An 18,773-nucleotide genomic window follows, 5' to 3' on the forward strand; every position below is an offset into this window, starting at 1 on the left:
CCATCCTGCTTTAGGGAGCTGGAAATTGAGGAAAACCTTTGAATTCATTTCCCTTCTCTTTTTCTGTTCTGAAACTCTGGTCAAGGGTTCTAGCAAAGACCTTAGGGAGTGGGGGATCCCCCTTGGAAATTAATGACAAGTCAGGCGACAAGGGACAGGAGGAGAGTTGCAGGAAGTTCTTTCCCACTTCTTGCTTCTGCAGCACCGTTCACCACCTATCCTGCTCTGTGTTTGGGGTTAGGGGTGTTCGGTGGAAAGGAAAGCAGGGGCCGCCTTGGCCGCGTTCCTCGCTTGGGCCATCGGGGTCTTCCCAAAGCAAGCCCCGCAGCACCCCCTGTCTGCGCAGCACCTGTTGACAGCCAGTGAGCGGCCAAGCCCGTTCCCGCAGACGCGGACCGGGGCTGCCCCTCCCAGAGGCGCCGACCCCCGCCCCCCCCATCGGCCGCCCGTGGGAGAGCCGCCAAGCCTCCCCCACTCGCCGGCGGAGCGCTCCGCCCGGGCTCGGCCCACGGCCCCCACCTCCCGTCTGCCGCCCGGCGGGGTGAAGGTAGAGAAGGGGAGGTCACAAGCCGGATCCTCCGGGCGGCCCCGGCCTTCCCTCTTCACCCCGTGCAGAGACTCCGCGCCGCGCCCCGAGGTTAGCGCGGAGCCCGAGGCGTGGGGGAGGGACGGGGAACGATCAGAGCCCCGCGGTGAACCCGAGTGGCTGAATTGCCCCAGGCTTTGAGGAGCGGGGGACGCCCCCGAACAAGGTGAACTTTGGTCACGGAAAACTCAAGCCCGGTACCGGAATCCGTGCTGCGGCGCTCGAGACCCGGCGCCGACTGAGAGACGGGCTGGGGAGCGGGAGCCCGGCGGCCTCCCTCCGCCTGCGCCCTGGCCGGCCTCCGCCCGGAGCCCCCCCCGACCCTGCTCCGGCGCCCCGGCCCTTGGGACCCGCCGCTGCGCCCCCGCCTTGTTTCTTCCCCCTCCCCCTCCAGGGGTAGGGGGTGGGGCGGAGGAGAGGGGCGCCCGGAGGGCCGCATCTATTGGCAGCTTTGTTATTGATCAGAAACTGCTCGCCGCCGACTAGGCTTCCAGTCTGGCTGCGCGCGACCCTTGAGTTTTCGCCTTGGTCCCGTCCCCGGAACTGACAGGTGCTCCCAGCAACTTACTGGTGACTCCTCGCTGCTCCTCCGCGTCCCCACCCCCTCATTCCTCCCTCGCCTTCACCCCCACCCCCACCACTTCACCACAGCTCAGGATTTGTTTAAACCTTGGGAAACTGGTTCAGGTCCAGGTTTTGCTTTGATCCTTTTCAAAAACTGGAGACACAGAAGAGGGCTCTAGGAAAAAGTTTTGGATGGGATTATGTGGAAACTACCCTGCGATTCTCTGCTGCCAGAGCAGGCTCGGCGCTTCCACCCCAGTGCAGTCTTCCCCTGGCGGTGGTGAAAGAGACTCCGGAGTCGCTGCTTCCCAAGTGCCCGCCGTGAGTGAGCTCTCGCCCCAGTCAGCCAAATGCTCCTCCTCGGGCTTCTGCTGACATCTGCCCTGGTCGGCCAGAGACTGGGGACTCAGGCAGAATCCAGCCTGAGCAGTAAATTCCAGTTCTCCAGCAACAAGGAACAGAACGGTGAGTTTTTCCCCCATTCTCCCCTGCTCGTTTCTCGCTGTGTGTGTGAACGTTGGCATTGTGCGTTGGTGTGATGTACACTAGACTGCGAAGGTATCTTTGGTCTCTCCAGGCAAATGCGCGCTGCATTCGTCGGCATGGACTGTTGAAGGTTAAGTGTAGTTTGCAACTTCGGGAGCTGCCCCAAAGCTCCAAGAGGGCCACGTGAGTGCCACTGCAGCCTCAGTTGGAGTGAGGACATTCTGGGAGCGATTGTGAACGTCAGTTCAAATGCACGTTGCAGGTTCCCTCATTGGCAGAGTTAGAAGTTCAAGAGCTGCCTCTAAAAACGAATCCAAAATGAATGAGTCTTGGCATGTTTGACTTTACTCAGATTTGGGGAGGGCGAGGGCGGGTCGGTCAGGAAATGTATCAGCCGCATTAATTGAAGCACTCTAGGTCGAAGTCATCAATTAATCAATAGGAAGATAGGAAATATAGAGGTCAAGAGGCTGTGTGGTCGTTTTTAGAGGAATTAAAAATGTATTTCTCTTGCATTCTCTCTCTCTCTCTCTCTCTCTCTCTCTATATATATATATATATATATATATATATATACACACACACACACACACATATATATACACATATATACACACATATATATACATACACACACACACACACACACACACACACACATATATATATATATGTATATTTTTAAAACTTGCCTTTGTACTCAAGTCCTTACTGTTCTGGTGGTGTGTTTTTGTATGTGTTGGTGAATGACTGCTATTTTGTTTGTGCTGGAAACGACTTAATCCTGCATAGGAAATGAGAATTACTTTCAGCTTTCAAGTGTACCTGAAATGTTTGGAAAACTCTCAGATGCAAGTTCCCTTGGGCTGGGATTGCACAGAGCTGGAGAAAGGCTCCTTTCATAAAGCCAGGGCAGCTTCAGGGTGTGTAATTTGCTTAGCCTCTGAACCCATATGATTTACATCATTCAATTTCTAAACTCTTTTTATCTTCATCTACTATTATGAAGTCATTTTTGAGAATACTTTGTAAATAGAAATTTTATACTGCACACGAAACCACAATGTTAACGTAGGCTGTCTAAAATTGGAATATTTAATGCCCTGTTTACAAGTGGAGGCTCTTACTGTTGTTTGAAAAGGAATATACATATTTTTACTGCTTTGTGTATCATCTATTCAGAATGCAAGGATTCTGTCACTTCATTAACCATGCCAAATGAACACAAGTGGCATACCTACAAAATCCAAATGGTGTGTCCTATAGTTTTAAGTCACAGAGATTTTTTTTTCCCTTTTCATGTTGGGGCATTTCAAGGCTTCAACTTTGAGTTTAAACTTTAAGTGTTCATGTTTAAGAAAGCACAGAAAATTCTAGGGTATGAAAATAGATAAAAAATATTCTGGGGACTTTTGTAGACATTATTTGTATTTGTTGTTGTGCAGCAAGACACAGTATCACATTTATCTGCCAATATTAGTGTGGTGCTTCTTAGAACTTGCTAACGTGATGGCTCATGGCACCTGCAGGCTCCTGAAGCTGCTGATCAAAGGGCAGCCTAGGGATCTATCTCTAATCACAGGAGCTGCAGAGGACTGAGGGAAAGCGATCAAAGGAGCCACAGCACCAGCTGTACCCGTGCAGGAAACAAATCAGACTAATCTTTGTTCTTTCTCATGTAAAATAAATGTCCCATTCAAAATATTGCTTCTTACTAGACAAGCTTCTCCATAATGACAGCAATGCACAGTATTCCTGGCTTCCTGGCTTCTGCTTCTTGTTGTTCTTATCTCGTATCATTTCTCCTATTGCCTTGTCTTATCAAGCCTATCTTGGCATCTCCCCGAATCGCTTTGCTAACCTGTGCTTCTCTTGGTCCTTTCCTTGTAGTTCTCTCTCGGTTCCACATGCTATCGTCACTTTGTAAGGGGCCCAGAGCCGTCATGCAGCATGTGGTCACAGGCCACTTTACCCAAGTAGGTTTGCTCTTTCAGGAGAGATGAGTTCATTAAGCCAGGCCACACACATTCTGTTGCCATCTGAGACTGGGCCATATCCATTCCTAAGATGCATGATGCTAAAAATAGCCACTTGTTTCCTATTCTGTGGGCAGAGGATTGGCCTATGTTTGGGGGATGGTCTGTGTTAAGGATGGCAGCAGGAAGTAACTACACGTAGAGCAACTACTCACTTTGTAGTTTTTAGCCCTAGGAGAAGTGGCACTGGCCAGCACTAGGGGGCAATATAGAGCTATTTTCCTGCACATGCTCAGGTTGATTTTTAAACATCAGACTTTCAAGATTTGAGGATAACAGGTGGGTGCTAAAGAAGATTCCCCTGGAATGTAACCAGATTTGCTAGAGCTATTACTGTTACCATTGCTACTACTACTACTTCTTTTTTTTGACTTTCGAATTTTCCATTATGTGGGTAATTTTTTGCTCTTATACTGAATTATGATTGCTTATTTTCCTATTGCTGTCTCAATTTTCACAGTTGTACAATCCCGTAAATACAAACCTTCCTTTAGGATACCACGTAGAAAATCCCATGGCCCAGATCCCATTGGCCCAGTTCGTGCATTGCATCATTTTGTGAAAAGTTTTCTAAGTGCAATGAAATGTCCAAAGTGATGTGTTATGACTGTAGGAGTTCATTCCTGTCTCCAAGAACCCCTCCTCATGATACTCTATTTTCTCGAGTATGCTAAAGTCCCCAATGGTATTTACTCAATCAGGTCCCTCACACTGTCGTTCAGTTTTAATATCAACTTGGAGTCCCAAGAGGAGGTAGAATTGGAAATCGATTGCTATAGCCAATGCTGCATACACGGATTTAGGCTGGATCATGTGGACGTGGTTCAAAATTAGTTTTGAAGGGTTAGTGTCATTTACACTATTGTTAGGCATCTGGTTTTTGACCTGCCGTTGGATTGCAGTTCTTGCCACTTTTACTGTACAGTTTCATCCTCTGATATTATAAGTTGACTTCATATACTGTACTTAATTTTTAACCTTACTTCTGACCCTGTCTCACGTATGAAAGCAAGAGTCTTCAGATTTAGCTTGACAAAAGAGATAAAATGTAACATTGACTTGCTTGGAGGGTGTCTGGCCTTTATACTTACTATGTGACCGTGGTGAAGAATACTCATATTTTGTGCACACTGGTTTTAGCTGAGAATGCCTATTGTGGAATGATTAAGTTCTGGGATGGTGCATCTGAATTGTAGCAGAAGGAATCATATATGTTTAGAAACAAAACAAAACTTATTTTGTCTGTTGCCTGCAGCGCAAAAAGATGTCAGTGACAAAGCTGTTGGTGAAGGAATGGCTCTTGTACCTGTGTTGTTGGTGAGGGATTTTAATTTACACCTAAATCAGGCACATGCTTCTTATTTTTTCTCATTTTCTTTAACCATTCTAAATTTAGATTTGGAATAGGCCGCGATTCACTAGGGATGGTCTTATGAACATCAGTTATTGTATGTGTTCTTTTTCTCAGGGGTTTTTTTGGCATGCGGGGCAATTTACTTCGGGCTACTGGTAATGCCCTTTTGCCTGTATTTTGCGTTCACGGATTTTCCGTCTCTTTTTATCAGTGCCAGCTTTCTCTTCCTACTGCCAATGCGCCTGTATCTAACAAAATGTAAATTAAAAATGGGAAATTAAAAAATGTGTCCAGTCCCCTCACAACCGTTTTTAGGTGGCAGCTTCAAATCTCTATTTTATCAAAAATAGATAACCACAATATTTAGAACAGTGAGCAAATAGGCTCTAACTGCAGACTAAAGGGACTTTCCTGTAAGTTTCCCTGTAAGTTTGATTGCATGAACTTTGTGACATTTATTTTTGTTGTTTAATGGCTTTTTTACCAAAAACAGAAACAAACTTCCTCCTGGTTCTCTGCTGTTCGAAATAGTTGAGGAAGTTGAATGAGTAGAGTGCCATTGTGTAATGATGAATTTCGTCTTTTCACAGTAGGCGATTAAAAAGCCCTATTATATGGTCATTGTTCTTCCATATCAACTGTAATCACAGATATTGGATGAATGATATACTTTGCTTTTACCACTAAAACGTGTTTAAAAGTGCTGAGGTTGGTAGGAAGCCTCAAGGATTAATGTATCATTTGTTAAATAATTGTAAATAGAGGATGGGATTCAACACTAAACTCATCCCAGTGCTACCATCTCTTCTACGAGATCTAGCTCTGTCTCAGGCACTGAAATCTTAGCTTTGTCTACTCTTATTTCACCCTTGCTGAAAGTTATTTCATAAATATCTTCTGTGTATTAGCTCCTACTTCATGCTTGTTTTCAAGCTTTAAACTGGTAAGATTCTAAGTTTTATGTATAAACTTTTGCACCTTCTGGAGAAAAAAATTCTAATGCTAAGGTGATATGTTAAATAAGTAGTAATGAATCAAGACCTTCATAATGGTCATAGTAAAAAAAAGTTTTCAAGACTGATGAAATTTTTCCTGTAGGTTTCTCTACTTGTATCAACCAAAACGGTAGAAGTCATAAAGTCCCTTCGTTTACTTACTCTGATTTTTCTATGTGACTCTGTGTAATCTCTATATAACTAGTTTATTAAGCAATCTCTGTTGCTTCTTGGCCTTTTGGTTATGATTAGGTGTAAACAATCTATATGTTGTATTATTTTTCACCACTACTGCCTCCAGCTATGATTTTATTTTCCAAATCTCCCTTTATTTTGTATCACCTAAGGAGAAATCTAATGTTTGATAATTATTTACTATGCACCAGTGTTAGTTACCACACTGATTACCAAAATGTTGAAATGTTGAAATATTTCCAATGAGTTGGGAAGGGCCTAGTGCAACTCCTCTAAGACAAATGGACCAACAATGTGAAACAGAAACTCAAATGCCTGGTACTGCTCAAGGCCTCTAAGATACTTCTGTAACCCTGTTGGCCTGTGTTGGGATCGATCAATGTTCTTGCCATACTGATTGTTAAGCCTTTTGACACTTTAAGCTGTGGACAATTTAATTCATATTGGGGTTAAACTTCTATCTTTTTTCCTCTCTGCTTGGCAGCTCAGGCCTGACCCGTGACTTGAAGAACCTGGAGTAAAGAAGGGGTATGGCTTCTTTCAAGCCCCCTTCCTGTAGCTCTTTTGGTTTTAGCTCCTCAAGGGTTATGGCCTGGGGAGAGATGGAAAGGCAGCATGGCACCCTCGGCATGCATTCACAGCCCCAGTTGTTTCCCCTGCCTCTCTGGCTAACAGTAACCAGCTGCTCTCGCATGGGCAGCATCTTTGCATCATCCAGATTAAGTGATTCACTTCTTCAGAGAGATTTTTTTTCTGACCACTTAATCTAATTAACCTCCCCTTACTAGCTACTCAAAATTAATTAATTATGTAGTACTTAATACTTCTTAATATTCTTATTTATTAACTAATTAATTTATTACCTACCAGTATCCCTCACCCCACCATAAAACGTAAGTCCTTGAGAGCGTGGACCTTGTTTGATGCTTCCTGTAGGACCTCCAGCATCTGAGACAGGTATGGCAAAAAGCATGCCTGGTGAATATCTGTTGAAAGGTTCTGGATGTAGTTAGTATCTTATTAAAGACAAACTATGCTGTTAACTCTAACAACAGGCCGTCTTTTAAGATATCTTTTTGGACTTGGAACTTGCACGCTATTTGACTTCTTAAATAGGAAGAGAAGCTTGTTCATGTATTGGTCGTGTTGGCTTGTGCCAATCAAAGTACCACGTTTTACTCTTGGTAAAGATACATGTTACCAAGTGAGCAGGTACCAGGCAAATGGATAGGTTTCCGAGAACTGGTTACTCTTTCAAAAGTATAATTGCTGTGCATAGCCTTGTATTTTCTGAAGATGGGGACTGTGGTGTGATGCGGACCAAGAGCTCTTGAAAATGTGGCATAGATGACAAGCCCCCAGAATCTGTGTGCTTTCTATATGTTGCCTGTGGCTCAAGGATAACTTGCACAGGCTAGAACTCAGCAACGTGTGTTAGGAGGAATGTTAGAGCTGGAAAGATCCCAGAAGCTTATCCTCACTGATGTTCAGATTGAGGCCTAGAGAGCCGACTTCACCTTGTCAAGGTCATTGAGAGCCTCTATTAAACTGCTAACGTGGTGATGCATTTTTCTTTATGTGAGAACCAATTAGGCAAATGGAATCCTGGTTTCAAAATTCAGAAACATTTTATAAAAAGCATATCTTTATTATGTTAGTGGATTGCATGCTTTTCAGATTCGAAGATGATGTAGGAATTTGTTTCTTCTGAAATATTTATAGGAAAAATAAGGAAAATAATCTCATAATAATCACATTAATCAAATGGAACAGCTAATATATACATATATATGTGTGTGTGTGCATATATATATATATATATGTAGTGACATTTCTATTTGTGTAGGCATCTGGCAAATTGGCAGGTAACTGGAAATACTACCTTTATAATGGTTACCATTATGTTAGAACTGTACTTTAAGCAGGTATGTAGATGAATGATGTTTATTTTAATATTTTGCTTTATTCAATGATGGTGATGAAGATTATGGCTGACATTGGCGTGCTCAGTTCCACAAGGAAAACCTTTGGTAATAATTTTAGCATTTAGCAGGATGTCTCAATGGTAAAAGTACCATAAAAATGAATAAATAAGCATGTTTGGTGAACACTAGAAAGTATAACCTACTATTTTTTGAAGTAGATTTAATGAATGACCCTAAGTTTTATTTACACTGTATTCTATGGATATTCTTTTCAAAAGTTCAAGTTTTTTTTTTAAGTTCAAGACTGTCAGAAAATAAATTCATGGCTTGCCTAAAATATTGTTATTAATTTACATTTTTAAACTTTGTGTTTGTAAAGTTCCCAAATCTGAAAACAAAGGGAAATAAAATTATAAAGAGGAACTATAATAACCACATTTATAATTAAAGCCAAGTTGCTGTAAGTGATATTTTTGGTAGCATTAGCCAATTTTTCTTTTACCTTATGGGAATGCATTTTAAATATAGTTTAATGTTATTTGTCATCAGATTTCTCCTTAGAATGCATGTCCATCTTCAAGCCACTCATTGTTGTCCCCTGGTGACTGAGTAGCCTCCTCCCTGGGCAGTTAGTTGCCGTGTTTCCACACCAGACCTCTTTGCGAGGCTGGCTTCACTAAATTTGCTCTCTTGCTGTTCTGCTTAATTCCTCTTTCATTTTCAAACTCTGATTATTTTATTGTACTTAGCTTTTAGCCTTTTATATATATTTTTTGTTTAGTTTTGTTTTTGAAACACGGTTTCACTCTGTCACCCAAGCTGGAGTGCAGTGGTGTGATCACAGCTCTCTGTAGCCTCGACCTCCTCAGGCTCAGGTGATGCTCCCTTTTTAGCCTCCCGGGTAGCTGGGGCTACAGGCATGTGCCACCACTCCCTGCTAATATTTGTATTTATTTGTAGAAATGGGGTCTCATCATGTTGCCCAGGATGGTCTGGAACTCCTAGGCTCAAGTGATCCTCCTACTTCAGGATTACAGAGGTGGGAACGTGCTGGGATTACAGAGGTGAGCCATGTGCCCAGCCGGCTTTTTTCCTTTAGAATAGTAGTTGGGTTATGTCTTAGTCCACTGAGGTATGTATGGGGTTGTTGCTGGGGTTTGTGGGGCTGAGGCAAAGTAAGGGTCTGATTCCTTAAGGGCAATCAATATTCTCAAACAGAACAAGTCATTAATGGTAAGTCCAAGGATGTAGATTAACATTTCTACTATGTATACCATGTGCTGATAAACCAGTAAGAACTGCCAGGAAGGACCTGGCAGCAGCAAGGTTTAGATGCATTTTGGGGGGTAGTTGGATGGTTCTAAAGGACTCTGAGTAAGCTTCCAGTTTCGCATTGCTTAATAATGACACTCAGGAGTGACTGTTAGGTGCCACATTGTCCTCAGTGTTTCCAGAGAGCAAACTCTCCGTGAGATGTTAAGAAAAACACCAGGGCTTCCCCAGCTAAGTAGCTTAGCTAAGGTCCCACAGCTGGTAGATATTTGGACCTTGGTCTGACTCCAAGCCAGGACTCAGAGCCACGTGCCTCTTCCTTCGTAAGTTAAACGGTCTAATGTTTTATTAGAACATTGTTTTCATTCAGCAAATATTTATGAGCATCTGCTCTTTGCTAAGCTTTGCCCTAGGTGCTGCATACTCAGAGAAGAAGATGATGCAGCCCCTGCCCTTGAGAAACTTGGTCAGAGGATGGCAGATCCTGCCTTTGACTTCATGGTCTATTTTGTGCTCAAAGTGCTATGGGAACACAGAGTGCTTTATTTCTCTTCAAATATCCTCTATTGATTTACTAAGTGGTTGGTTTTGTCTGGAAGGGCAGTTGAAGGAGAGAAGCTCCCACAGAGAAGGTGATGTGTTCTGAAGCGGGTCTGAGAGGGGAAAAAGAGAGAAGGATCCTAGGCTGAGGGAACAGCCTAAGGAAAAGAAAAGAGGCATGAAGAGGCATATCATGGATGGGAGACAAGAAGCATCGAGAATGTTCAGAGTGAGAGAAGCTAGAAAAAGTGTGGGAAGATGTCCTGGACTTATGCATTCAAAGACCCTGATGCTGCATGTACTTCCTGCAGGGTTGGCAGTTAACAAACGGAACAAAAGGAAAAGCCTTCATATTTAAAATTCCATCAAAACCCTTTCCATTCAGTTACTTTATCAGCAGTCAGGCAATGGCAGAGTTCTGTTTTGGTGTGTGCAGATAACTGCTTGTTGCTGGAATGTTTTTCAGTCATCAGGCATGCTTGGCAGCTGTGAACAGGTTAGAAGGGCAGGCTGCGCAGCCTCAGTTCCCCTCTCATGAGCTGAGCCTGTGTCCACACTACTCTATGTTGCCTTCTGTATGTAAACAAAGAGCTATTTTCACACTTCATTCACAAAATGGATTACATGCAGAATGAGACTGGGTAAAGGATCAATAACTGGGACAAAAGGGAGGCAGCTTCGAGGACACTGAATTAAAGTCACGAAGCTGTTACATCACAGGCAGAGAAAACAGGTTTAACACTTTCAGGAGGAAAAGATCTCAAGTGTGTGGAAAATTCGTTCCTAGGAGGTTACTTTTCATTGAGTATATGCATCACTTTCCCACTGACGTTCATTGTGGTTCCATGTATATAAATGCTGGAAAGATTTTGTGGTATTTCAGGATTTGAAATGATTGAATTCTCTTGGTGAATGTACTCTCTTGATGCCATGCCATTTTTTGAAGCTATGCTGTTTGCATTCTAGGAAATCCTTGTTCATGAGTGGATACTATTTTAAGCATTTCAGTGTTTGCATGATAGAGATATATTTCTGTTCTTAAATATGCCCAGTTGGCCATTGCACCTGCCCTTTGAGTCACTACAGAGATCAGAAACCATTAACAACAGAAGTTAGACTTACGTGATACTAATCTCCTGTTGTTTCTGGCAGTTATTCTGCAGCGTACTTAAAGGACATCTGTCTTTTAAGTAGTCATAATTATTTATCTTTTTTCTTCTTCTGAGGAATAAATCACAGCTTGTTTCCCATAATGCCAGATATATATTCCTAGTCTAGGGTGATTAGAAATGCAAATTGAGAGTCAGTAAAGCTTTATAATTTATTTTGCTATGGTAGCAGATGATATTTAAAATCAGTGTGCTAAGAAGAAACATTTGCTTAAAATGTGAGTAAGATGTGAACAAATTAGAAGAAAGGAGTATTCATTTCTCTTACTGGAATTTTCTTTTTCTTTTTTTTTTTTTTTTTTTTTTGAGACGGAGTTTCTCTCTTGTTACCCAGGCTGGAGTGCAATGGCATGATCTCGGCTCACCACAACCTCCGCCTCCTGGGTTCAGGCAATTCTTCTGCCTCAGCCTCCCGAGTAGCCGGGATTACAGGCACGTGCCACCGTGCCCAGCTAATTTTTTGTATTTTTAGTAGAGATGGGGTTTCACCATGTTGACCAGGATGGTCTCGATCTCTTGACCTCGTGATCCACCTGCCTCAGCCTCCCAAAGTGCTGGGATTACAGGTTTGAGCCACCACGCCCGGCCCCTTGAGCCACCGCGCCGGGCCCTGGAATTTTCTTACTGGGTCTGGGAAAAGGGGAAAACCTGCAGTGTTCATTTCTGATTTACTGTACTTTAAACCTGAGATCTAATGACAGGCAGGTTTGAAGTACGGCGAAGAACATAGGAAAAACTCAGTAACAATTAGTGTTTTCAGATTGCTTTATGGAAGCATACCAATGACTTTCTTACTAGAGTGTGATTTGCCTTTGGATTATCCATTAAAGGGATGGACAGAATTTAGGTGAATTTCTTATAGTAGTTGGTGGTTTTGTGAATACTATAAAAACAAGGGAAAAAGTTGGATAAAGCTGGTATGAAAAGCATAGATCTGTACCTTCGTAGCCTGAGGTGGGTGTCCTGGAGGCAGACCTCTGCTGGGAATAGTTTGATGTTGTAGATAATTAATTAAAGCCATTATGGGACGCTTTGTTTTCAATGGGCAGTGACATTTCTACAACTGTGCATACTGTTGTTGACTTTACTTTTATTTCTAAATGAAAGTACACTATATCTGAAGCTCTACATGAAAAAGAACACACACACACACACACACACATATCTGTATCTATAAAATTGCATATAAAGCTATAAAAACACTAGTGTGTTGTGGGGTCTGGTCTGTTGTATTGTAGAGGCAATAAATTTTCATGTAGAGCTCCAGAAATAATGTACTTTTGTTTAGGAATAAAAGTAAAGCCAGTTTTCTTTATCCAGCCTATCATTGATGGGCATTTGGGTTGGTTCCAAGTCTCTGCCAAGTCTCTGCTATTGTAAACAGTGCAGCAATAAACATACATGTGTATGTGTCTTTATAATAGAACGATTTATACTCCTTTGGGTATATACCCAGTAATGGGATTGCTAGGTCAAATGGAATTTCTATTTCTAGGTCCTTGAGGAATCGCCACACTGTCTTCCACAATGGTTGAACTAATTTACACTCCCACCAACAGTGTAAAAGTGTTCTTATTTCTCCACATCCTCTCCAGCATCTTTTATCTCCAGATTTTTTAATGATCACCGTTCTAAATGGCACATATACACCATGGAATACTATGCAGCCATAAAAAAGGATGAGTTCATGTACTTTGCAGGAACATGGATGAACCTGGAAACCATCATTTTCAGCAAACTGACAAAAGAACAGAAAACCAAACACCACATGTTCTCACTCATAAGGGGTTGTTGAACAATGAGGACACATGGACTCAGGGAGGGAAACATCACATACCAGGGCCTATTGTGGTGGTGAGGGGCCTAGGGGAGGGATAGCAGGGGTTGCGGGTATTGGGGAGGGATAACATTAGGAGAAATACCTAATGTAGATGACGGGGGGATGTATGCAGCAAACCACCATGGTGTGTGTGTACCTATGTAACAATCCTGCATGATCTGTACATCTAACCTGGAACTTAAATTATAATAAAAAAAACTGAAGTCAGTAACAAAATGCATAGTGGTAGAGATATTCCAAATTTATATATACAACAGTTAGATACATAAAATGAGTCCAACTGTATCTTTGCATTGTGTTAGTCACTGTAGTTCAAACTGTCTGTTTCTAGAAAAAGCAGCAATCAACAAATAGCAGGCAATTTCCCAGGTCAGAATCTGTCTAGGCTATTGACAGATACTGAGCAGAGATACCTAACTGATAAATACTAACCCTTTAAAATGTGTGTTTTATTTGTGTTTTCTTGAGAATATTAGCAGTCTTGAGGTTTTAAGCCATGGTAACAAAGAAAAAGTTAGGACTCAAATCATCTCTATTCTTATTTTTAAAAAGTTTTTGCTTCACTGTGGAAAATGCATCTTTAATCTGTACTGATAACTTTTAATAGGCATCAGTTGGGCACCCCATTAAACTAACAGTTTTAAAACGGTTTCCTTTCAGAACTAACATTTACATCCTAGGAAATCAATTAGGGTGTCTGGATTTTACATTTCCCTGGCAATCTTTGTTTGCAGTCATTTCTGAGTGGCCAACCTACCATAGCAAATCTCAGAGGTGCAAATCTCCTGGAAGAAGTGTAAATGCCACAAGTTTACTTGGAAAAATGGAAAAATAGGACTTATTTCATATAGCTACTGAACACTTAAAACTGCATAAAGCACAGGAAGTACTTTTGGTGTGTAGGAATGTGTGGTGTTAGAGAACTACAAACATTGTTCTGAAAATTTCCCCGGTAGTGGTGAATTATATGAGACCACGTCCATCTAAGGACGGCTTGTTTAACTAACCTGTGGTTCTGGGGCTCATTCAAACACTCTTAAACAAAATAAAGGGAATGGATGTAATAACTTCTTTATGGAAAGGCCATAAAAGCTACAGGGCCATGTAAACAAATTGGGTCATTTACTAGATGTTTAAGTGATAGATTTGCAGTCCAAATATAGGGGTGTGTATTATGTTTTATAGGGTGGTAGCCATGTTCTACTTTGAGTACGAGGTTGCAAGCTTGTTTTTGTTTACTTGTTTTTTTCAAGTGCATGGAAATCCATTATTGCTCTTTTTGTATTTGCAATTGGAAAGCATACCTAAAATTTTGAGCAATCACATTTATAAATCTGTTCAACTTTGAGAAATGGTTAGAAACTCATGTGTGAAGATTGAATTGATCTGATTTCTGGTAGCATTAGGTTCTTTTAAAGGAAAATAAGACGATTGAAATAGAAATTTTCCTTCTGGGCTCAGACATGTCTAAACTAATTGTAAAATAATTGTTCTGACTTACAAGAGTCAATTCGTAACTACAACTATGTAAAGTAAAAAATCTAACAACAGTCAGGATTTATAGTTACTGTAACTCTGCCAGTCTTATAATAAACCTGCTATTATAACCACCCTAGTGCGAAATTCATTTGTCTTACTTAAGAAGTGGGCAATAAGTTCTATCCGAGTTATCTTGTTTTTAGCAGAGCAACGTTATTGTGTTAGGATATTCATTTACCTTTTCTGAAATTGGGTGTGATGATTGTGCCAAAATCGTTCAATGAAGGGGAGTTGAGTGGGTGGATATATAAAAATGTGTTGTGTTACCCATTAATGGTAATGACAACTGGCAATGGGAGCTAGAAATCAACTTGGAAATTGAAGTAAGCACAGGAAACTAAATAATTTTTATGTTGATACCATAACATTTATTCATTCTGTATCTTCTGTCAATCATGGTTGGCTCATTTGGCCTTAAAGGAAGTGATTGTGAAAGAAATCCTTAGTAAAAATCAATGAGCCTTTCTTAGTTTTGAAAACTGATGGCATTATAACATACTGGCAACTTTTAAGTGTTACTGCTGGAAGTTTGGCAGCGGAAATAATTGCTTCAGCTTCACGGGCTTAAAAAACAACGGACAATGGTGGATATTATAGTTTCTGTGTAATGTGTGGCTGGTTATTTCCTTTTTTTTAAATGAGTAACTTGATGGCCTTAAGTCTATGAAGAAACCTAAGACCTGCATTTAAACTGGATTTTCTGTGATCTTGAAAACAATTCACATCTTTGTGCCTTAGGTATCTGCCTGAAGCTGAGGCATTGTGGAAGATGCAAAGTGAAATTAGACTTAGTGACTGCCTTCAAGTAGTTTACAGTTAAAGGGAGAGATAAGACATGCAGTTAGGTATATTAGGTAATAAAAAGTGATAGTATCATTTTTGGTGGGAATTCAGAGAAAGGCAAGATTATTTAGCTGAGCCATTAGAAAAGGCTGAAAAAAGTTGTTAGGAGATATATATACATTTTGAACAAAGGGGCCAGGAAAGTGAGCGTCATTTGGACATGGGGAATCAATGGCGGGGTAGGATTTTAGGAGTTGGGAACCTGGTGGATAGATATGCACAGTAAGGAAGTTGGGAAATTCATGCAGTCTAAAGTGTAGTTTGTTTTGAGGGAGACCTCCGAAGTACGTTCAGTGGGAAGGTCACTGGAAATAGGATGCACAAAGGGAGGAAAATTGATATATGACTTGGGCTTGAGTAAATAGAAGAGTAATTCTTTATGCCTCATGTGAACTCCATTATTGACCCTCCTGTCGAAGCTATGTGGGCAGCCAAATTATGAATTAAATCTGATTCCTAATGGTATATAAAAGGTAGGAACAGAATGAAGGTTGCTGAACAGTGAAGAATAAGGTCAAAAGGAAAAGGAAGTCTCACAGGAAGAAATCCACTGAAGAGGAAGTCATGAAGGGATCAGTGCAGTCACAATGCAGGTAGTGAAGGATGAGAAGAATGGAGAGAGAAAATTCACAGAAATGGACCCATATGATAAAATACAGCAGAGACTGAAGGAAATGAAGACCAATGAGCAGCCTAGGATTTTTCCATGTTGACAGAAAGAAAAAAATCTTCAGTGTAATAAACGATGTAGAAGGATGGATGTGGAGTAAAGGAAGTGAGACATCAAGTTTTTTTAATTAATTTTTTTTTTATTTTTTGAGATGGAGTTTTGCTCTGTCTCCCAGGCTGGAGTGCAATGATATGATCTCTGCTCACCGCAACCTCCGCCTCCCAGGTCCAAGCGATTCTCCTGCCTAAGCCTCCCAAGTACCTGGGATTACAGGCATGTGCCACCATGCCCGGCTACTTTTATATTTTTAGTAGACATGGGGTTTCTCCACATTGGTCAGGCTGGTCTTAAACTTCTGACCTCAGGTGATCTGCCTCCCAAAGTGCTAGAATCACAGGTGGTGAGCCATTGCACCCCTCCGTACATTACGTTTTTAAGAGAGAAGGAGATAGTGGTTCCAGGAAGGAAACATGTTTTGTTTCTTTGCTTATTTTGGAGGTTTGGGAGAGAGTCAGAGTAGAGGAAAAGATTAAATGTGTAGCAAGAAACAAGCCTTCTATTTTAGAAAGTTCTCGTGCAGTTGATATTGGAACACAGGTGAAATAACTGTAGAGCTATTAAACCACATACCAAATAATCACAATAAGAATGGAGCCTATTTGGTGGGAAGGTAGGTATTAAGTTTTGGAGGAAGTGATCCTTGAGATAATTTTTGAAGGGAGTGAGAGGAGATGCAAGGGCTAATTTACCAGTGGTTTATCCAATGGAGTTGGATAAACTGCTGTAGTGTCATTTTAGTCCAACATTTCAGTCCAGCAGAATGACTAAAGTAGAGGTATATAATACAGGAGAGAAATACAACAGAAGTAGGTGTTTTTGCCTGGCCAGTCCATCAAGAAGAAAAATGAGATGATATGTCTGAGATATGGAGATGAAGCAAAGAGTGGGGTTGGTAAGCTAAGAAGGTTCATGAATGCTGTGGGAGAAGTGGAATCAAATGTACCAAACACTGGTAATTGGGTGGGGAGTGACATGTGGAAAATGCATATTAAAAACATACATCCAAACCGGAACTAGCAAGAACTTTTCACCGATAAAAAGCTTTAGAGATGTAAAAAGAACAGTGGAAATTCAAATTTAATGGCCACTTTAACAACCATTACTTTATTTTTTTGGCTTTGATGCCCTTATAAGTGGGACCTCAGAAATCGTAAAAGACAGAGAGAAACCCACTACAAGTCTGCCTGGGTCCTTGATGTGGAATTTCTAGTGTCTGTTGCAACCACTAAACAAATGTGTTGTTTTTACAGTTATTAAAGCCACATAGAAAGTTGCTGGGGTGGGTCCAAGTTGTAGCACGTTTGCTCAAGAGAACATATACCTTAGCATGCGTGTTCCGCACCGTCGAAAGAGGGCTGTTTTCTGTGTGCATTTGCAGAGTAGGGCTTGTGTGTATTGTTATCATGGGAAAGCCCGTTTTATGTCTCCATAATCACTGGCAACATGGACCTGGAACTAGTCTGTTGGATAACTATGACCCTTGGGTCACGATCAAAACATGAATTTATTTTTGTTGTTTCTAAATTTTACTGAGAGGAGGAAATCTTCCTACCCTAGAATGAATATTCCTGTAAGACCATGGCCTTTCAGCTCACTCTTAAGTGACACAGAGTTCTAGAGTAACTTCTAATATAAGCACTCTTACACTTCAGAAACAAACATGCCTAGTAATTTGAAATAGTTAAAACCCCAAATGTGATAGCATTGCATCTCTTCACTGCCTACCTAGCCTGCTTCTATCTGGAGCCTGGGGTGGGAGAGGGAATGGAATGGACAGGGCAGGATCTTTGATGTGTCCAAGGGGATTCGACATTCATAGAACAGCTTCTTGCCGTTTTTCTTAAAAATATGCATATGGAAGATGTCTATCTTATTGCTGCTTTGATGTCCTGGTACCTATCTTATGGAAACCTCAGTTCCATTGGAACATCCAATAATATGTATATTTAGGGGACTTAATATTTCTCCTAATCTGGGTTGCTCTTAGCACTCCAAGTCTGAGAAAGCAACTTAAACTAATAGATTTTGTCCTGCTAACTATTATTTCTTCACAACATTTCAAAATATATAATACAGTTTGTTAAATAAGCATGGAATTATTATCAAACTCATAAGTAAATATTAACATTGCTATTTTTTTGTAAAATAGTTATCTCTACATTTGTAAATTTCTGCATTCTCACTGACTTCCCAAACCAGGTGCTGGTTACCTATGACCCAAACTGTGGCAAAGTGTTCTTATTCTTCCTTCTATGACTCAGGCTTTTCCCATGACTTGTCACCCACAATCGATCATTTACAGAGATTAATGTCAGATAATCTTATGATAGAGTCTGGTTGTGTCTGCTCTAGTCAAGCTTGGATTGGTGCTTCCCGAACTGTAATATACGTACAAATCACCTTATTAAAATTCAGATTCTAATTTAGTAGGTCTTGAGTGGGACCTAAAAATTTGCATTTTAGCCATCTCACAGGTGTTGCTATTGTCATTGGTCTGAGGACCAAACTTTGAGTAAGGAGAGTCTACATTGCTGTTCTCTATGTCTACTGTGCTGTCACCCTAGTCTTCTGACACAAATATTATGCAGAACTGACGTCTGCTCACCCCAGAGATCTGTATTTTCCTGACTTTGTCTATTACTCTGCCAACTCTTTCAACCAGTAAATTAATGAAATCCAATACACAAAAATGCTTGTTG

The 18,773-nt window shown here is 41.2% G+C and overlaps 1 protein-coding gene across 4 annotated transcripts in view; it reads left to right on the forward strand.

Moving 5' to 3' along the window:
* Positions 1-549: 549 nt before the first annotated feature.
* PDGFC (platelet derived growth factor C) overlaps positions 550-18,773 on the forward strand; it is a 215,350-nt gene continuing 197,126 nt past the window's right edge. For 3 of the 4 annotated variants that reach the window (XM_078367830.1, XM_002745293.7, XM_002745292.7), the window contains exon 1: positions 550-1,615. Coding sequence is in view for 1 of the 4 variants with exons in the window: in XM_002745292.7 (XP_002745338.1) it covers positions 1,501-1,615 (115 nt within the window). In the remaining 3 variants the exon portion in view is untranslated. The remainder of the gene's footprint in view (positions 1,616-18,773) is intronic. The other variant, XM_008992549.5, reaches the window with a different exon arrangement.

This window comes from Callithrix jacchus, chromosome 3 (genome assembly GCF_049354715.1).
Source record: "Callithrix jacchus isolate 240 chromosome 3, calJac240_pri, whole genome shotgun sequence".
NCBI classification, from domain to species: domain Eukaryota; kingdom Metazoa; phylum Chordata; class Mammalia; order Primates; family Cebidae; genus Callithrix; species Callithrix jacchus.